The sequence below is a fragment of the Cetorhinus maximus genome, chromosome 10, assembly GCF_964194155.1.
Source record: "Cetorhinus maximus chromosome 10, sCetMax3.hap1.1, whole genome shotgun sequence".
Taxonomy (NCBI): Eukaryota; Metazoa; Chordata; class Chondrichthyes; order Lamniformes; family Cetorhinidae; genus Cetorhinus; species Cetorhinus maximus.
Window position 1 is genome coordinate 93,210,104 of NC_135888.1, and position 21,972 is coordinate 93,232,075.

The 21,972-nt window shown below is 41.1% G+C and overlaps 1 protein-coding gene and 1 long non-coding RNA gene across 2 annotated transcripts; one reads left to right on the forward strand and one right to left on the reverse strand.

Moving 5' to 3' along the window:
- Positions 1-7,695: 7,695 nt before the first annotated feature.
- On the reverse strand, positions 7,696-10,518 carry LOC144685836 (DNA damage-inducible transcript 4-like protein). The gene is made up of 2 exons (XM_078550782.1): positions 10,161-10,518; positions 7,696-9,026 (listed from the first exon to the last, which is right to left on the reverse strand). The coding sequence occupies exons 1-2, from the start codon at positions 10,381-10,383 to the stop codon at positions 8,539-8,541; spliced, it is 711 nt and encodes a 236-aa protein (XP_078406908.1). The 5' UTR covers positions 10,384-10,518; the 3' UTR covers positions 7,696-8,538.
- A 491-nt stretch (positions 10,519-11,009) lies between these two features.
- Positions 11,010-21,348, forward strand: LOC144685838 (uncharacterized). The gene is made up of 3 exons (XR_013577791.1): positions 11,010-11,179; positions 18,787-18,897; positions 19,812-21,348. It is a non-coding gene; the product is annotated as an uncharacterized LOC144685838 (long non-coding RNA).
- The last annotated feature ends 624 nt before the right edge of the window (positions 21,349-21,972 follow it).

Here is a 21,972-nt window from a genome sequence, read left to right on the forward strand (position 1 = left end):
CACTTCATAGCGAATTAAGTTTTTTTGAAGTGTTGTCACTGCTGTAATTTGGAAAGCCCAGCAGCCAATTTGCAAATAAGCTCCACACAAACAATAATTACAAGGGTAAATAACTAGGGTAATTCTACTTACTTGGTAACTATTACTTTTGAAAATGCAATATATGCCCACTAAATTGGTAGGTTGGAAATTGCCATTGCTATGTAGATATGGTACAAATCCCTGTTGAAAACTCCCTACTTTACCTGACTTTTACATTGTTTGGTATGTGATAATTACTGGCCAAACATTTACTTTAGGAGTTTCATCAGTTTTAATCAAGTCTATGAAATCCTGTATCACAAACAGGAATAAACGCCTTTCACATATTTTAGGTCAAATCGCTAATCTTTAAAATGGAAGTTGCAGCTTTGCTATATATAAAATTGAAATTGGGTAAGTATTCAGCTTCAAGAAGGGACAAATGTCATTTATCAGGAACCAGTTAACATTAAAGCTTCTTTAATCTTAGGGGATTTGTATATTATTATAAGGGTGTGTTAAATCTATTTCAGCCAATGTACATCTAACTTCTGATTAATGGGCACCCTGTATAGTTGTCCACTGAACAGTTCAATGTGGTTAGGGTTGTAAGACTGGACAATGCTAATTGTGTGTAGCAGAGGAAACATTGCAGAATGTAATTTGTAACTCTGTGTGCTTACAGAAACTGTTACCCAAACAGTTGGGGGATTTATCTGAACAAAGCACTGCTCTGAGACAAGCCACTAATACATCAACATGTTTGTTTCTGTCTCTTGTCCTTTAAAATTAAGCAGATGAAAAAATACTTTGGAAGCACATGCGCTATATTTTTCTGAAATAGCTCATCAGCCTCTGATCAGCTGGTTGTGCACTAGTGGCTTGTGGGATTGTTTACTACATAGTTTTCCAGTCTGTGAAAAGAGAAGCTGAATACAGATTAGGTGAAGATTTATCCTGCTTTCAGCTTTATTCAGTATTGTAATGCCTGTCAGACCCATGAGATCTGATGTATTTTCATTGGACCAATCAGCAGGACGGCTTCCAAACACTTATTCCTTAGAGGATTATTTGAGCCATGGTTTGTTCAATATGTGAGAAGATAAAAACACTTTAGTGCTTTTCTGCAGGATCCATGACCTTTGCTGAAGAGAGCATCACAATAATAAAACAATAGCATGAATCATACTGCAGTTAAAAGTCTTGTTTATAATATATTCAAATATAAGTTGAATATATTTTTGCTTATTGTTTATATTTGCAAAACGTTTATGAATTTAAATTTAAAAAAATTATGCAGTTGTGTTCTCTTAATCGGTCATTTGAATGATTTGTGATTCACTATTTGTCATTCTCTATTTTTCTGAAAGTGAAAGTATGACTGACTGTGTAGTAATCAAAAACGGGCAGATTTCAAAGTGCCTTTTTAGAAACAAATAGAGAAGTCTGATATTTTACAATCAATTACAATCAGATTGTAGAAGTAAAACTTGAAAATATTGCAGTGTTCATTTTTAGTTGAATGGAGACAGCGTTCTTAGCTCGCAATAATATTTGAATTATTATTTATACTAAGGTGATGATGTATCTAACACAATTGTGAGGTATATTTCTAAAAAGGTTTCTTTTACATTATTCAATTTTATCAAAACACTTTAGCTTTAGTGTTAGAGACACGCTTTTAAATGTCCAGAGGACAAGCATCAAACTTCAAAGTATCCACTTGATGGCAAGACATACCATATCAATTCCTTCAGGGGTTGCTTTCCAAGCAATCAGCCAGGATGATGTAATGTGTGTTTACATGTTTGTCATCGGTCTTCCAATTTCTCTCAGCAAACCTTACTGAAAACACTTTTTTTAAAATGCTGTTTCAAATGCAACTTAAACAGTCAAAACAACATCAATGGCCGGAATCTTGTGGCAGCAACAGGGGTCTCAGCCGCCTCTTTTCAGGAAGGCCCACCAGGATCCAGGACCCCAGGAGATGGAGGTCCTGCCCAATGAGAACTGCCAGCCTCTGATTGGCCAGCAGCTCTATTGAACAACAGCACCACTGGAAGGTAATGGTTGCTGCCGGTATGACACCCATACAAGGCAAGGTATCATTGCTGGATCCCAGGCCACAAGTGAGTAACGGCAGGACAGTGGTCAGCAGCAAGGGGTTGGCTGACAGCGGGCTCTGCCTTCCCGATGCCAGGTCACTCGCTCTGACACAGAGTGCCTTTGAATGAGGGAACTCCCCATCCCTGGGAGCCTGCAAGCAACCTTGCATGGGTTTGCTTGTTATGCTTCCCACATAGTGAACCCCCCACCTTAACACCAACAGCAGCGGGTTGAGGTTCTTAGGCAGGCATTAATTAAGTGGCCCTTAATCAGGGTGGAGGCAGGAAAACCCACTGCCCTCCTGCCTGATTAAATGCCCCCTGCCACCAAATTCATCACAGCAGAGGGCACAAAATTCCACCTGATGAAAACACAACATAGAAGTAAATATGCTAATAGCAGTAAAAATTTGTCAATATATTACACCAATTTCTTGGATTAGGTTTAACCAAAAAGCTATTAGGATAACATACATCTGGCTTTGGATTTGCATTGCTGGAACAGTAGTTTCCCTTTTGTACCATTAATAATGGGCCGTAACCTCCAACTAGCGTCGGAAAGTGCTGGCCCACAGGAATTAGAAGAAATAAACACCTACTTACCTGGTCTTGAAAATTACATTGACGCTTCTGTTTGTCAGAGCTGCTTGGATCTGCATCGAAAGACTCCTCGCAGGCAAAGTCTAACTCCAGCATACTCAAAAAGGCCACATCCCTTTTTTATGGCACTTGCTGCTGTAAAGCAGGTAAGTTTAAAGGGCCAGGGAAATTGGCAGGCCAGGGAGAAGGTAAGTGCCTAAGGTAAGTGGATAGGATTTGGGGGGTGGGGGGGTCAGAGGTCTGGAGGGTGGTGTCGGGTCAGCGGGGTCTGGGTGTTCGGGTGGGGGTTGTTGGAGTTCAGTGGGGTGGGGGGGTGTCGGAAGTCGGAGTGGGTTCGGGGGTGTAGGGGGACTCCCATGGGTTCGGTCTGGGTCTTTACAGTAGTTATTCAGAAATTAGAAAAGGTTTTAATTTTTCTAACTTTTTCTGAGTAACTATTGGTATAACCTCTGACTTTTTTGCTTTGATGTTCTCTGCATTCACACTGATATAGTCCAGCTGCAAGATAGTATGGAATCAATCTTAAAGCACCTGCAAACTGCCGTAAGTGAAAATATAGCCTGTTGGCAGTGGGGTGTTATGCAATCTGTCAGGGTTGATATAGCTGGATTTGATTATTGTAGTGAAGTAGCATAAATGGTGTGTGTCGGAAAAACACATTGTCATGTCCCCTTCAACTTTCCTCTGAAAAACTTCATATCCTTATATTTCCCTGTATTCATTTGCATCGGAGGTGAGATGAGAGTGGCTGCTTCTGATGTCAAGGCAACCTTTAACCAAGCACGACACCAAATTGAAGGAAATCAGGGAAACTCTCCAAGGTCTGGAGTCATTCATAGCACAAAGGAAGATAATTGTGGTTGCTGGAGGCCAATCCTCACAGGCCCAGGCCATCACTACAGGAGTTCATAAAGATAGTGTCCTAGGTCTAACTATCTTCAGCTGCTTCATCAATGACCTTCTCTGCATCATAAGTTTAGAAGTGGGGATATTTGCTAATGATTGAACTCAGTTCCATTCAAAATTCCTCAGATAATGAAAGTGCAGCAGCAATACTTGGACAATATCTAGGCTTGGACTGACAAGTGGCAAGTAATATTCTTGCCACACAAGTGCCAGGCAATGATATCTCCAACAAGACAGTCTAAATACCTCCCCTTACCATTAAGTAGTATTATCATTGTTGCATTCCCCAACATCAATATCCTGGGGTCAACACTGACCAGAAACTTAACCGGACAAGGCACAAAAATACTGTAGCTACAAGTGCAGGTCAGATGCTGGGTATTCTGAGGTGAGTAACTCCCCTTCTGACACTCAAAAGCCTTTCCACCATCTATAAGGCACGAATCAGTAATGTGATACAATAATCTCCATTTGCCTGGATAATTGTGGCTCCAACAGCACTCAAAGCTTGCTTGATCATCAACCCTTCAACCACCTTAAATACTCACTCCCTCCCGCCCTTGCCCCCGCCCCCGCCCCAGCCCACACTACACCACCAGCAATGTAATGTGGCTGCAAATGTGTACCACTGATAAGATTCACTCCAGCAACTCACAACAGCTCTTCACAAACCCATGACCTCATCTACCTAGAAGGACAAGGAAAATGGTAACACCATCACCAGAAATTCACACACCAACCTGACTTGAAAATATATCACTGCTCCTTCATCATAACTTGGTCAAAATTGTGGAGCTTTGTACCTAACAGCACTGTGGCTTACCTCCATCTTCGAGCATGTTTAAGAATGGGCAGTAAAAGTTGGCCTTGTCAGTAACATCTAAATCCCATGAATAAGTAATATTTTTTAAATTGGTTATTTCTCTGCACGTTGATTAGGATTGTCAAATCCTTGAGTTCATGTGGATTGTTATTTATTAGTTTTGTTTAATTCATTCATAGGATATGGGTTTTGCTGGCTGGGCCAGCACTTATTACTCATCCCTTGTTGCCCTTGAGAAGGTGGTGAGCTGCCTTCTTGAACCGCTGCAGTCCATGTGGTGTAGGTACACCCAGAGTGCTGTTAGGAAGGAAGTTCCAGGGTTTTGACCCAGTGACAGTGAAGGAACGGCGATATATTTCCAAGTCAGGATGGTGAGTGACTTGGAGGGGATCTTCCAGTTGCCACTACTAATGCAGAATCATCTGCAAATCTGGGCATAATTTTTTCCTACAAATATTTATCAACATTAGAAACAGCAACGGCTCCAACACTGAACCTTGTACCAACTTCACTATTAACTGGATGCCAACTAGATACCTGCCTATACTACCATTTACTGTTGTGTATTAACCAACCATTTACAAATCTGTTTGAATACATTTCCATCTATGCCATGAGTTTGATCCTAATCTGTGGAAGAACATCAAATGCCTTCCTGAAATCCAAGTAGAAAACATCCACTGTCTCTTTCCTCTATACTAGTTCTGTCATCTCCTCAAATAAATCATACATGACCTCCCACTCTTAAAACAATGTTGTTTAGGATTATCTTAAGCCCCTCAAGATGTTTACTTTATTGTTTCTCATTATTCTTTCCAACTCTTTCTCTGACAATTAGAAGTAAGGCTTGAAGGTCTTTATGTGATGATTTACCCCTCGTCTTTTTTTTTGAAGATGAGTCACATTTGCTATTTGCCAATCTCTGGGATTTAGTCTGTGTCCAGTGAACTCTGAAAAATATCTACACAGGGACATGCAATTGTTGGAGCCCTTTGCTTCAGAACCCAGGGATAAAAGTTGTCAGAATCAGGAGCCTTACTTGAACTTGAAGCCTTGAACTTCATCCTTGATCTCATTTCTTGTATTTTCCAAATATTTCAATATACATTCACTTTTAAAATGTACCTCTAATTCTAGCACTTCTCAATACCAACAACCACTTACATTTATATAGTGACTTTAATGTTCCCAGATACTTCATATGAGAGTAATCAGATAAGAAATTGGCAGAGATTTCTTTTGCGAACACTGTTGAATAGTATTTTAGCACTTCAATTTTTTTTTCTTCAAACAATTTCTCCATCATCATTTAGTTGGCCAACTCATCTTCATAACTTTAGTTTACTCCAGACATATTTGAAGAATGCTTTACTAATTTAAAGTAAATACTGTAACTACAGTAAATCCAAAATAAAAATTAAAAATTCCAGAAATATGCAGCAGTTCTGGCAGCATCTGTGTAGAAAGAAACAGAGTTAATAGGCAGAATTTAAAGCCCTCCCCAGGAGTAGGTTGGGGAGCTATAAAATGAGGTAGGAAGGCACGGGGTGCAAAGCCTGTCACCTTCCCAACTCCCCCAACTATGTCTGGGACGGGAAGGATCAAGGATGGCCTTCCCATTTGGAGGCCAATTGAGGCCCTTAAATGGCCAATTAAGGACCACTTGAGCTTCAGCCCACCACCACCGGTATTCTACCAGCAGCAGGCACAGGGGTGTGTAGAGAGGAAGCTCTTGCCATGTGGGCAAACTCCTAGATACACCCTTTTAGGCCTGCCAGTGGCCTGGAATGGAGGAGGGGGAGAGGAGTCCTTTGTGCTCAGGTGATCGAAGGCTGTCCCCACAGGAAGACACTCCTGCCCTTTAAACAGACTTCCCCACCACCCCCTTTTCCAGAACCTGTCTCACTTACCATGGGTTCCTTGGCGGTTCTTCATCCTGGGGCTTAGTACTGGCAATGGCCACCTCTCCCAGTGGTGCTGTTGGGATTGAATATCTGACCACGCAAGTAGGTGCCTGATTGGCTTTTAATTACGTTGGGACTACCAGAAATGACTGCAGCAGGGTTACTACCAGCTCTCCAGACAATGAACTGACCTACTCTACGACCATCAAATCCAGTCCAACATTTAATATCAGTGACGTGGCAGGACTTGCTGTTCTGCTTTGTTTTCAGCTAGATTTTCCATCTGATCCCTCTTTGCAGCCCTCAGTTTCATTTTTATTTCACCCATCTTTATAAATCACCCCATCCTGTCACTTAAAACGTTTGTATGTTTTATTTTTCTAATGTTTTCATAATTTTGTTAGTAAACCAAACTGGTTGATTCTATTTCTCTCAAGCCATTCTATTTCATTTCATTACACAGTTCCAGTTGTACAAGAATTCTAATTTACTTGTCTTTGCGATGTAAACATTACAATTACATTAAGGAAGGGATGTAGGTTGAAGAGACTTTTCAATATTTACTTCATCGCTTCTTTGGAACACATAAGGTGGCAATTTGATTAAACTTTTAAATTATGAAATGTATTGGGTACAGAGGAGTCTGGTTCCAGTAAAAATTAAGGGCTCTGTAGGAGGTGCATAATGAAATGCTAGGGATTTAGAACAGGAGGAAGAGAAACTTCATTACACAAGGTTGACAGATTTTGAATTCACTTCGTTAGTTGTTGAGGCAGAAAAAAAATGGTCAACATTCAAGACCAGATTGGATAGCTGAATGACAGAAATGTAGACAAAATGAATATGGAAGCAGACTGAATAAGTGCAATTAGGACAATTTGCTTATTTGGAGGGCAAATACTGACAAGGATTAGATGGATTGAATAGCCTGTTTCCATTTTGTAACTTGCATTTGTACTCTCAGATGGACTAGTTCCATTTCTTGTTTAGAGTTTCTCTGGAAAAGACAACATTAAAGAAGCAAACATTTCAAAAAATCTGAATCCAAGTATTTTTGTACTTATTTCTGGTTCAAATATCTCAAACAATTTGTGTCTGTTTTGCAGTAGATTACAAAAATAAGGGGTCAGAATTACACTGTTTGGTGACATATATCCCCACAATTAGCACTTGTTCCATTCATTTTGCAATGCTGCTATGTTGAATATCAGTTCTCGTTGTATATGGACACAGTCTGGTGAGTGGCAGGTGTTTGTCATCATGAATCCGAGTCTTCCTATAAAAGGGATTTTACAATCTATTTTCCTTTCAATAGATTATAGATTCACATCACCAGTTTTTCACTTAAGAAAATGAGTATTTATTTTATAAAATGTTTATTTGCAACATTGCCAATCTCTTACACTTTAACAAAAACATAATCATAGCACTGCAGTAGATGAAGGTAGCAATTACATGTACTTTACATCTACTACAGGAAGCTTGCACTGTTCGTATAAATGCAAGATACTATGTTAGAGCAAGTCCAGCATGCCCATACAAAATACAAAATGGTTCAATTGAACAGTGCAAAAGTGTGCAAACATGTAACAATACTGAACATAAGTAAAATAAATATCACAAAACTTCTAAACGCTATTTTAACTTACACTTGCAGCTAAACATAATAATGTAGTGTATCTGATGCCTCAATTTATTGTCTTCAGCACCTCCTGATGAAAAGTTTACACATATTTCATGCCCTTCATTTCCTTTTCCCTGGTTCTTTCCTACCACCACCCAAACCATGCACTTTGCACTCTGTACCATCACCACATGCTTTCAATTTTATTCATCCATAACCAAAAATATCTACTTCCAGCAGCAGTGGTATCAGTAAAGAAAGACACATTGAAAACTACACAAGTGTGAAATTCCATTGTGTACCCTTTGCTTACTGAACTGCACACTTTAGCATCCAATTCATTAAGTAGGCATTATATATACACAATATTTTGTATCCTTCAAAATAATTAGTGAAATTCAAGTTAACATTCATTTTAAGAAACTGTAGCAACTTATGCATGAGAATATTTAGAGAAATACTTCCATTGCAGGCTTAGTAGCACCTATCAAGTCTTAATAGATCACTAGTTAGAAAATAGTCACCACAAAAATTGCCCTTAGTTTGGCACTCAAATCAGCATTCTTCAACAATTGGTCCTACAGAAGAATATAATTTTCTTTTGACCAATCTAAAGCCGGGACTAAGTTTCAGTACCCTTCTTGACGCATGTGTGAAGCAGGCCCCTATGGAGAAGAAATCACTCAGACTGGGCCAGCTGTTGTTATCTTGTTTAAAAACTAGAGTTAGTTCAAAGGTAGGAATGACACTACTGTCATACACTATTTTGCCCAGCTTCTTACTTGTAGTCTCATGCTCAAGATTAACATAGATCACTGCACCACGCAGTCCACAGGGCTCACTGGCAGCCATTCGAAGTACATCTCGGGCTATTCTCCTGCTCATGTACTGGGGGATCAAGAGGTCCTGGCATTGTAGCTGGGATTTCTTTGAGGTAGACAGGCAATGCTCTATCTGTTTAGCTAGATGCTGGCATGTCCTTTCTTCTAAGAATTCCTCCAGAAAAATAAAGTCATTGCCAGATTGATTCAGGAAATAGGTATCTGAAAGGAAAGTAAATTTGTGTGAAAATCTTTGAAATTTTTAAATTTTAGACAATATGGACATAAGATCTATATTTTCAAATTTATTCCTATCAATTTTTTTTCTACTGGAAGTCAGTTGTTGATTTGGATATTCTAAATCCCACACCCTACAGCCAAAACCAATAAAGAACGTCGTACCAGGTTCAATAGAAGTAATATCTGCCAATATTGAACACATTTGAATGGTTTTAAATACTATCCTAATAGAGCTAAAAAATCTGATTCATTTGTTGTTGCCATTTTAAAGCAACTATTACTTCATATACAATTTCTAGCAGGATGTCATATTCCCGATTACATTTTCTTCCTGCTAAACTATGATGACTTTTTTCCTTAAAAAAGTTTACATCACCGCACAAACTCTCCCCACCAGCCAACAGTGACACTGCAGTATTTAGCAGGATTTTTATTGACATTCCCAAAAAGCCAATACATTTCAATAGGGCATACATTTGATTAATTTCGAGTTTATGGGTTAGTTGCCTTCCGCTATGAACCATCCATTTTACTACACTGTAGTCTGTATTCCCTCTTAAGAGTTTCTCGCCAAAACTACAAAAGTAGAGCGTTAATTGCCATCTCCCGAACTGAGGCTGTTTACAATATTGCAATTCAGTTTTACAGCATTTAGAATGGTATACTCATTGCTTGTGAGAGAAGCAGTTGACGTTTATTATTGTGCAATTGCCATACAACCTTTATTCTGAATTCTCGATTCTAGAATAGCGGTGATGTAACTGATTAGTTTGAATTGGAATTCAGATGGAAGATATTTTATAGAAAAAAAACTAAAACAAAAGCATGTTACTTCACAATAAGTTTTTCCAAGGAAAAAAAGCTTCTCTAAACGAAATACGTAAGTGCATTGCTATATGAGTTCCATAATTCTGTTTAAGATTGTAGCAGTTCATCCAATAGGAAATGCCAATTGTTAATTTGGCCCGATTTAAGAAAAAGCTTATTTAACAACTGACGGTCCATTTTATAATTTATAATTTCTACCGAAGATACCAAGGCTTTAATCACTTAGTATCGACTTGTTGCAATAAGCCCCATCAAAAACAAAGCGACCGAGGGACCCCATCAGCTCACCTGATCCAGGAATAAGGCTTTCATCTTCTATGTTATAATGTCTCTCAAAGGGGCTTTCACCATGTTTTATCTTCTTCGAACTTGTTACCGCTTCGCCTGCGAAGCTATGATGAAGGAGTTTCTTCATCAACTGGATTACACTATCCCCCTCATCGCCAGTAGGACTCGTCCTTTTACTGTAAGGACTCGTGCCCCCGAAAGTCTGAACGTACATCATCACCATCACTGCTCAATAATTAATAGCCCACTGTGTCCAGCCAGTTCCTCCCCCCAGCTCTCTGACAGTACCAAGTGCGGAGCCAGGCCAGCTGCGGCCACCGCTTTGTATTCGAACATTGCATCAGCTGTTAGGATGCACATGATCTGATGTCAAAAGAGAAGAGGCCCGACCCATCGCACTCATTGGTTGTCGCACCAGAATTGATACAATGTACAACCAATAGGAGAATAGTTACTATGTGCCTGGATGAGACCTGGATACAGAGGAGGAGCTTCTGAAACTCCTCACTTTGACCGCAGTGTTAGGTGACGGAACATTACTCCCTTTTCTCCTGCTTAAACCAATCAGCTAAGCTTGTATTCATTTTAGTTTAATTTTGTACTGGAACAGAGTCTCCTTTGTACACATGATTGGGATCAAAGTGACTATTTCTGTTCAACTGTCCAATATGTTTTTTTGAAATTTGCATGATGTTGATTAATGAATAAGGACTGAAATAAATAGCTTTAAAATTAATTGTGCCTTTAACATCGTTTAAATCTATAATAACAACACTAAGCTTTTGCCTGTCCAGACTGTTTTCATTGGTCAGTTTTTTTTTTATTCATTCACAGGATGTGGGCTTTGCTGGCTGGGCGGGCATTTATTGCCAATCCCTAATTGCCCTTGAGAAGGTGGTGGTGAGCTCCCTTCTTGAACCATGTGGTGTGAGTACACTCACAGTGCTGTTAGGGAGGGAGTTCCAGGCTTTTGACCCAGTGACAGTGAAGGAACGGCAATATATTTCCAAGTCAGGATGGTGAGTGACTTGGAGGGGAACTTTCAGTTGGTGGTGTTCCCATCTTTCTGCTGCACTTGTCCTTCTAGATGATAGTGGTCATGGGTTTGGAAGGTGCTGTCTAATGAGACTTGGTGAATTCCTGCAGTGCATCTTGTAGATGGTACACACTGCTGCTACTGTGGGTCGGCAGTGGAGGGAGTGAATGTTTGTGGATGTAGTGCCAATCAAGCAGGCTGCTTTTTCTTGGATAGTGTCAAGCTTCTTCAGTGTTGTGGGAGCTGCACTCATCTAGGCAAGTGGGGAGTATTCCATCACACTCCTGACTTTTGCCTTGTAGATGTTGGACAAGCTTTGGGGCATGAGGAGGTGAGTTATTCGTCGCAGGATTCCTAGCCTCTCACCCGTTCTTGTAGCTACAGTATTTATATGGCTAGTCCAGTTCAGTTCCTGGTCGATGGTAACCCCCAAGATGTTGATAGTGGGGGATTCAGTGATGGAAATCCCATTGAACGCCAAGAGGTGATGGTTAGATTTTCTCTTGTTGAAGATGGGCATTGCCTGGCGCTGCTGTGACGTGACTTGCCACTTGTCGGCCCAAGCCTGAATATTGTCCAGGTCTTGCTGCATTTGGACATGGACTGTTTGAGTATCTGAGGAGTCACAAATGGTGCTGAACATCGCACAATCATCAGCAAACATCCCCACTTCTGACCTTATGATGGAAAGAAGGTCATTGATGAAGCAGCTGAAGACGGTTAGACTGAGCACACTACCTTGAGGAACTCGTGCAGTGATGTACGCCTGGAGCTGAGATGATTGACTTCCAACAACCACAACCATCTTTCTTTGTGCGACGTATAACTCCAACCAGTGGAGTTTTCCCCTGATTCCCATTGACTCCAATTTTGCTAGGGCTCCTTGATGCCACACTTGGTCAAATGCAGCTTTGATGACAAGGGCAGACACTCTCACCTCACCTCGGGACTTTAGCTGTTTTGTCCATATTTCAACCAAGGCTGTAATGAGGTCAAACTGGGCATCAGTGAGCAGGTTATTGCTAAGCATGTGCCGCTTGATAGCACTGTTGATGACCCCTTCCATTACTTTACTGATGATCAAGAGTGGTCTGATGGGGCAGTAATTGGCCGGGTTGGATTTGTCCTGTTTTTTGTGTACAGGACATACCTGGGCAATTTTCCATGTGGCCAGGTAGATGCCAGTGTTGTACCTTAACTAGAACAACTTGGTTAGGGGTGCGGCAAATTCTGGAGCACAAGTCTTCAGTACTATTGCTGGAATATTGTCAGGCCCCATAGCCATTGCAGTGTCCAGTGCCTTCAGCCATTTCTTGATATCACATTGAGTGAATCGAATTGGCTGGAGACTGGCATTTGTGATGCTGGAGACCTCCGGAGGAGGCCGAGATGGATCATCCACTCAGCACTTCTGGCTGAAGATTGTAGCAATTGCTTCAGCCTTACCTTTTGCATTGATGTGCTGGGCTTCCCCATCATTGAGGATGGGGATATTTGTGGAGCCTCCTCCTCCAGTGAGTTGTTTAATTGTCCACCACCATTCACGACTGGATGTGGCAGGATTGCAGCACTTAGATCTGATCCGTTGGTTGTGGGATCACTTAGCTCTATCTATCACTTGCTGCTAGTGCTATTTGGCACTCAAGTAGCCCTGTGTTGTAGTTTCACCAGATTGAAACCTCATTTTTGGGTATGTCTGGCACTGCTTCTGGCATGCCATCCTGCACTCTTCATTGAACCAGGGTTGATCCCCTGGCTTGATGGTGATGGTAGCGTGGGGGATATGCCGGGCCAAGAGGCTACTGATTTTGTTCGAGTACAATTCTGCTGCTGATGATGGCCCTCAGCGCCTCTTGGATGCTCAGTCTCGAGTTGCTAGATCTGTTCGAAACCTATCCCATTTAGCACGGTGGTCGTGCCACACAACACTATGGAGGGTATCCTGAATGTGAAGTTGGGACTCCGTCTCCACAACGACTGTGTGGTGGTCACTCCTACTGATACTACCATGAACAGATGCATCTGCGGCAGGCAGGTTGGTGAGGATGAGGTCAAGTATGATTTTCCCTCTTGTTGGTTCCCTCACCATCTGTTGCAGACCCAGTCTAGCAGCTATGTCATTTAGGACTTGGCCAGCTCGGTCAGTAGTGGTGCCATCGAGCCACTCATGGTGATGGACATTGAAGTCCTCCACCCAGAGTACATTCTGCACCCTTGCCACCCTCAATGCTTCCCCCAAGTGGTGTTGAACATGGAGGAGCATTGATTCATCATCTGAGGGAGGGCGGTACGTGGTAATCAGCGGGAGGTTTCCTTGTCCATGTTTGACCTGATGCCTTGAGACTTCATGAGGTCTGGAGTTGATGTTGAGGACTCCCAGGGCAACTCCCTCCCGACTGTATACCACTGGGTCTGCTGGGTCTGTCCTGCCGATGGGACAGGACATACCCAGGGATGGTGGTATTGGTGTCTGGGACATTACCTGTAAGTTAGGATTCTGTGAGGGTGACTCTGTCAGGCTGTTGCTTGACTAGACTGTGAGACAGCTCTCCTAATTTTGGCACTAGCCCCCAGATATTAGTAAGGAGGACTTTGCAGGGTTGGCGGGGTTGAGTTTGCCGTTGTTGTTTCTGGTGCCGGGTGTTCCATCCGATTTCATTGAGGCATTGTAGCAGTTTGATACAACTGAGTGGCTTGCTAGGCCACTTCAGTAGGAATTTAAGAGTCAACCACATTGCTGTGGGTCTGGAGTCACATGTAGGTCAGACCAGGTAAGGGTGGCAGATTTCCTTCCTTAAAGGACATTAGTTCACCAGATGGGTTTTTACAGCGACAATAGTTTCATGGTCATCATTAGACTTTTAATTCCAGATTTTTATTGAATTTTAATTCCACCATCAGAGCATCACCCTGGGTCTCTGGATTACTAGTTCAGTGACAATACCACTACACCATCACCTCCCTAAGGGGCATGTCTGTTGGTGGGATTATTTGGTGGGTTGTGCCTGGCACATGCAGCAGCAAATGGAGTACTGGAGCATGTGACTCGCCTGCAGCTGCCATTCGTTGGTAGCAGCGGTGGGATGAGTGTATTGGTGGAGAACAAAAACAGCAGAAGGTAATGGGAGCCCAACAAGACTGGATAAAAGCAAAATACTGCGGATGCTGGAAATCTAGAACAAAAACAAAAATACCTGGAAAAACTCAGCAGGTCTGACAGCATCTGCAGAGAGGGATACAGTTGACGTTTCGAGTCCTTATGACCCTTCATCAGAACTAAGATTGGAGACTGTTTCTGTGAAGGATGAAATGGGATTGTTGGGAGGAGTGAAGATGGCAAGAGCGGGATGGGGCTGGCCTGGGATAGAGGGATAGCATGGGAGGCATGGTTCAGAAGTTGGAATTGCTTAAGTGTGGCAAAATGGCAGGGACAATTGGTTGATACAACTTATTATTCATAAGCTATTCTTTGTGCTAGAAATGAAGATTCACTAGATTTAAAAGAAAAATTTTTTAGAAAAACTGTCAAGTGAATTAAAAGAATACATGATTATTGATTCTATCGACAAAGATATTGATAACAGTCTATATCCTCCAGAGTTTCTACACAGTTTTACTCCAATGGGCATGCCACTGCATGAACTTAGACTCAAGGAAACAGCATTTATAATGTTGCTGCAGACCTTGAATCCTGAACAAGGACTTTGACATGGAACAAGATTGGTAGTTGGGAAGCTGTTTTCTTCTATGATAGATGCTGAAATTATAACAGACATAACAGATTTCAAGGAATAATATTGAACCCATTCACAGTTCCCAATCAGGCTTTGATATTCTATGACTGTAAACAAGTGATAAGGCCAGACTCTTGACAACATTTGTATTTATATTCCTATGTCTGTTTTTACACATAGCTAGCTCTGTATAGCTTTTTCCAGAGAGAGGGGGTTTGATTTTGCTAGAGTATTTGGTGAAAGAGTAACTGGAAACCCTGTATTTAAAGAAATACTATTGCAATAAAGACACTAATCTGACTGCAAATGTTATGTGGGTCTCTGCTGGTATATCAGAATTGTGAATAAAACTGTTTCATACGATCAAAATAATTTTTAAAAAATTTGTCCAATATCCAATTCTGAGGAAACATTTAAACTTTTAAATTAATCATTTTTGGCCATTTAGTTTTCTAACTACTGGAGCATGATTGACAGTTGAATGTTTAATGCATTACTTACCATGACTAATTTTCTAAACTGTAACTTTTCTGTCCTATGTAATTCATATCTCACAGAATCACAGAATTGTTACAGCGTGAAAGGAGGCCATTTGGCCCATCCTGTCTGTACCAGCTCTCCAACTGAGCAATTCACTGAGTACTATTCCTCTGCCTTCTCCCCGTAACCTGCAGATTCTTCCTTTTCAGTTAACAGTTTAATTCCCTTGTGAATGCCTCAATTGAACCCACCACACTCTCAGGCCATGCATTCCAAACGCCAACCACTCATTGTGTGAAAAAGTTTTTTCCTCATGTCTCTTTTGCCAATTACTTTAAATCTATGACCTCTTGTTCTCGATCCTTTCACAAGTGGGCACAGTTTCTCCCTACCTACTCTGCCTTGACCCCTTAGGATTTGGAATACCTCTATCAAATCTCCACTCAGTCTTTGCCAGGAAAACTGTCCCAACTTCTCCAATCTATCTTCATTGCTGGAACCAATCTTGTGAATCTTTTCTGCACTCTCTCCAATATCTTCACATCTTTCCTAAAGTGTAGCGCTCTGAACTGTACACAACACTCCAGCTAAGGCCAAACTGGTGTTTTATACAAGTTCAACATAACCTCCTTGCTCTTGAACTCTGTGCCCCTATTAATAAAGCCTAGGATCCTGTATACTTAATTAACCACACTCTCAATCTGTCCTGCCACCTTCAATGACTTATGCACATAAACACCCAGGTCCCTCTGCTCCTGCACCCCCTTCAGAGTTGTACCCTTTATTTTATATTGTCTCTCCCTGTTCTTCTGACTAAAATGAATCACTTCACGTTCTTCCACATTGTGTTTCTATTTGTATTTATATTCCTATGCCTGTTTTTACATGTGGCTAGCTTTATGTAACTTTTTCCAGAGTGTGAAGTTTTTATTTTGTTAATGTCTTTGGCGAAAGAGTAACTAGAAATGCTGTATTTAAGAAGTACTGCTGCAATAAAGATACTAATAATGCTAAATATCTGCCACTTGTCCAACCTTTCCAACAACTTGTCTATGTCCTTTTTAAGTTCTACACTATCCTCCTCACTGTGCACAATGCTTCCAAATTTTGTATCGTACACAGATTTTGAAAATGTGCTCTGTACATCAAGGTCCAGGTCATTAATATATATCAGGAAGAACAAGGGTTCTAACACTGACCCCTGGTGAACTCCACTGCAAACCTTCCTCCAGCCAGAAAAACATGCATTAACCACTAAGATAAAACCAAAATACTACAGATGCTGAACATCTGAAAGCAAAACTGAAAATGCTGGAAAAAGTCAACAGGTCTGGCAACATCTGTGGAGAGAGAAACAATTAATATTTTGAGTCCATATAACTCTTCTTCAGAACTCTTGTATTATCCACCTGATGTTTGTCCTATGCATACTTTTTCTTCTCCACCATAATCTCTATCCCTTTTGTCATCCAAGGATTTGTTTACCATACCTTTGCCTTTTGATGGAATATACCTTGATTGTGCCCAAACTATCTCTTCTTTGAATATAGTCCATTGATCAGCTACCATTTTTCCTGCCAACTTTTGATTCCAGTTTACTCGGCCCAGATCCATTCTTGCCCCACTAAAGTTGGCTTCCCCCAGTTAATTATTCTTACTCTATATTGTTCTTTGTCCTTTTCCATAAGCAGCCTAAACCTTATGATACAATAATCACTGTCCCCTAAATGTTCTCCCATTGATATTTGATCCACTTGGCCCACCTTGTTCCCAAGAACCAGGTCCAGCAATGCCTCCCCTCTTATTGGATTGTAAATATACTGCTGTAGAAAATTTTTGTGAACACACTCTAGGAACTCTTGCCCCTCTTTGTCCTTTACACTACTAATATCCCAATCTATATGAAAGCTAATTAAAGTCCCCAATTATAACTACTCTATAGGTCTTATACCTCTCTGGAATTTCCTTGCAAATTTGTTCCCCTGCATTCTTTCCACTAGCTATAGACTACATCAAGCAATGTGATTGCACCTTTTTTGTTCCTTAACTCTAGCCAAATAGATTCTGTCCCTGATACCTCTGGGATATTCTCTCTCTCCAGCGCTGCAATGCTCTCTTTAATCAATACAGCCACTCCTTCCCCTTTTCTTCCTTTCCTATCTTTCCTGAACATGTTCTATCCAGGAATATTTAACACCCAGCTCAGCCCATCCTTGAGCCAGGTCTCTGTTACACAGCCACAACATCATATTTCCACACAAAAACAAAAAATGCTGGAAAAACTCAGCAGGTCTGACAGCACCAGTGGAGAGAAAGACAGAGTTAACATTTCAAGTCTGTATGACTCTTCTTCAGAGCCCTGAAGAAGAGTCATACGCATTTGAAACGTTAACTCTGTCTTTCTCTCCACAGATGCTATCAGACCTGCTGAGTTTTTCCAGCATTTTTTTGTTTTTGTTTCAGATTTCCAGCATCCGCAGTATTTTGCCTTTATCATATTTCCACATATCAATTTAGGCCTGTAACTCATTAATCTTATCAACCACACCCCATGCATTCACATATATGCACATTAACCCTGATTTAGACTTTATTACTTTCTCCCTTACTCTGACCCCGCCTAATAACTTACCTCTCTCGTGTTATCTATCTTTCCCAGTATTCTGTGCCCTCTCTGATAATTCCTCCTAGTTCCCACATCCCTGCCAAGTTAGTTGAAAAGCTCCCAAATAACACTAGCAAATCGCCCCACAAGGAACTCAGTACCAGCTCTATTTAGGTGCAACCTGTCCAGTGCTTACAGGTCTCCTCTCCCCCAGAGCTGGTCCCAATGTCCCAAGAATCTCCTCCCTCCTGCACCATCTCTCCAGCCACGCATACATCAATTTTATCCTCCTATTTTTATACAGATTTGCGTGTGGTACTGGGAGTAATCTGGAGAGTATTAGTTTTGAGGTCCTGCTTTGTAATTCACAGTAATGCTGACCTGCTTCACAGTCCTCCTGGTCTCCTCACATTAATGCGAACCTGCTTCACACTCCTCCCGGTCCCTTCACAGTAAAGCTGACCTGCTTCACACTCCTCCCAGTCTCTTCACAGTAATGCTGACCTGCTTCACACTCCTCCTAGTCTCTCCAAAGTTATGCTGACCTGCTTCACACACGTCCGGGTCTCTTCACAGTGCTGCTGACATGTTTCACACTTCTCCTGGTCTCTTCACAGTAATGCTGACCTGCTTCACACTCCTCCCAGTCTCTTCACAGTAAAGCTGACCTGCTTCACGCTCCTCCCGGTCTCTTCACAGTGATGCTGATCTGCTTCACAAACATCCTGATCTCTTCGCAGTAATGCTGACCTCCTCCCAGTCTCTTCACAGTGATGCTGACCTGCTTCACACTTCTCCTGGTCTCTTCACAGCAAAGCTGATCTGCTTCACGTTCATCCCAGTCTCTTCACCATAATGCTGACCTGCTTCTCACTCCTCCAGGTAATATCAACTGATCAGTATACTGAACAACAAAGGTATTAAAAAACGGCATGTTTAAATTCCTTATATTTGATTTCAAGGATCCTCTATCAGTTTTTATTTTGCTCTTGAGAATGTGAACAATATTGGCAAATCTACAGTTAGTGTTATGTTCCTAATTTCCCTGAGGTATTGATGGACCTTCTTGAACCGTTGGCATACTAGTGCTATTTGTGTTTCCTTGATGAAGTAGGGAATTCCAGGATTTTGACCAAGCACCAGTGAAGAGATTGGCGTAGATGTCCAAGTCAGGATGATGTGTACTTTGGAAGTAATGATATTTTCATAAAGTTGCTGCTCTTGTCCTTCTTGTTTGTAGAGTTCTTGGACCTATGGATTGTTGTTAAAGTTAGTTTGTCAGGCTGCTGAATTATATCCTGTAGATAGGAAACATTGCAGATACAATACGTTGATGGTAGAGGAGTGTATATTGAGTTAAAGGCAAGGATGCCGAGTAAGCAGACTATTTGTCTTGGACAATGTTGAGCTTCATGAGTGTTGCAACAAGTGATAGCATTCTGTCACATATGTGAGTATTGGAGATGGTAGATTAGTATTGAGGGGTCTGGAAGTGAACCACTCATCAGATTCCTGGCTTCATCAGTGAACAACGCATGAAGATAATTGATGAAGCAACTGAAGATAGTTGGGCCAAGGACACTACCCTGAAGAACTCTGGCAAAAATGATTGCCAACCAACAACTGTGTCCTTCTTGTGTGTGAGCTTTTACTCCAACCACCAGAGTATTTTCCTTTTCATGATCCCCATTGACCTCAGTTTCATTAAGGCAAGGATGCAAAGGATGGTGCCTTACGCAATCAAGTGCTGCTTTAAGGTTGGGGAATGTAATGCTCATTTCTCTTTTTGCATTTAGCTCTCATGTCCATGTCCCAATCAAAACTGAAGTGGCCTGGAGCTGAGCGTCTTATTGGTCAGTTAGTGCCGCATCATGTGACTATTGATGACTTCTTCAATTGCCTTGCTGATGATTCTAAAGAGGCTGTTAATTCAAGTGGGAGTGTTACTTCTGAGCTAAGGCTCACACAGTTACTTGCCCACATGGCCGCCTGCTGAGTGTTTCCTGCATTTTCTGTTTGTATACCTTTCTTTTTCTTTTCCAATGTTACATGCAGTCGCCACAACTCTGATTGACCACTCTTTCATAATCAACTATCAATTGTGGATTTGGCAGGTGGTTTTACAGCCAGATGCCCTTCCTGCCATTAACGTTCCCCATTTATCCCAGCTGGGCACCAATACATGTTGGCTTGCCTGTACCAGGGGTTGGGTTCTTTCATGGCCAACAAGTCCTGGAGTGGGACTTAAACCTGGGACCTTCCAGAGGTCCTGCTCAGAGGCAGGAGAACTATCCACTGAGTCAGGTCAGCTTCCTTTTTCTACTTTTATACCATTTCGGGTGTTTTTTAAAAGCAATTCGACAAGTATACCATTTTAATTTAAAATATGGGCGCCTGCAAAGTTGTTCATGTTTTACATGTACCTCAATATTCTCTGAATACCTTGGAAATATATTGCATTTTTTTTTATGTAGCCCCCTTTTAATGCCATATTCAATTCTTTCTTTTCATAACTGTGCCACAATATTCTTCGAGGCAGAAATGAACCTTAATTTGTGTATAGTCGTGTTTCACCTATTGTAAATAATGGATTGTAAAACCGCAGATGCAGTTTCATTAGGACATGACAGCTTGCACACTAACCATGTCGATTTATAAACCAGCGATGTTTTTGCACGCCTATCCGGACACATGACAACTGGGTTGCTTCTGCAGCGGCTGCGGCATTTTAAATGCAACCTTGGTTGGCTGCCAGCGCAATGAACAACATCACGTCACTGCAATCGAGTTGTCATATTTCATCATTTTCTTACATCCGTCCTGTTGTAGACTGGCAGTGCAGTGGAGGAGAAACAAAGAAAAGCTGCATATAACAAGTCATACGTACCGTCCAAGTATACGGCTCTGTTGGGAAAATCGGCCACTTACTTCACTGTCGATTGTAATTTTATTTAAAATGTTTTCAGTATTTTATAAGAGTTAACATTTTCGTGCAATCCTGGAAATTGCGCACTCAGAGGAAACATTGTTGCAATCGTGGGGGTGCACAACTGTTCGTGAACCGCATATTACAGAAAACAAAGATGATGGAAGACTTCGGCATTGGGCAGTCACTTGCCTAATTTCTCATTTTCTTTGTATTTGTACACAGCCCCAAATTTTCAAATAAAATGCTGAAGTGTACAGTCAAAAACAGGACAATGGTTAAACTGTGATATGACCTAACCAGACCATATTTTGTGTATTGTGCTGAGTCATTGCTCACTAACCTCCACACTGGGAATGTATTCAAGCCCTGTATGTAATGGAAAATCAAAAAGAACAATCCCCAGAGCCAGATAACTGAGTTGGCCTCGGGTGTTCTACTTGGAAAGAAGTGACTTGAAGGGAACCCCATAGAAGGGTGTAAAATAATACATGGTCCAGGAAAGGTAAATCATACAACAACAGGGCAAAAGTTCAAAAAATAAAGTTCACTGATATTAAAATTTATTCCTCACAAAAAGTGATTGATCAACGTCTGGATGCTTTAGTGATGGCCAAAGGCTGGATTTTTAAAAAAAAGTTGGAATCTGTGATGAAAGTTTAGGTTTTTTTCAGAGTGAATAAGCTAGGATTGGTGAAATGGCCTTCCTCATCTGTCTTTGTCTTCATTTTGAAATTAGAACTAGGTTAAATAGGAGTGAAATCAAGAGCACTTCTTCATACAAAGGTTTGTGGAAATCTGTAACTTGCTCCCCAAAAGGCTGGTGATGCTGCGTCAGTTTAAATTTTCGTGACTGAGTTTGACAGATTTTTTGTTTGGTAGGGTTATCAAGAGAAATGAAACTAAGGCAGGAAAATGGAGTTGAGTGGTGGAATCATTTGCTGTTGGTGTGACTAACATGATAGTTAAGGGTTTTCAAGAATTTTTATTCTCTTCTTACTTACTTCCATCTCTGTAACTTAGCCTGTCTC

Bases quoted from the DNA above. Each gene is read 5' to 3' on its own strand.
- LOC144685836 (XM_078550782.1), bottom strand. From the start codon at position 10,383: ATGGTGATGATGTACGTTCAGACTTTCGGGGGCACGAGTCCTTACAGT. The intron at 9,027-10,160 runs GTGAGCTGATGG...CTTTCCTTTCAG, and splicing joins AAGCCTTATTCCTGGATCAG to ATACCTATTTCCTGAATCAA.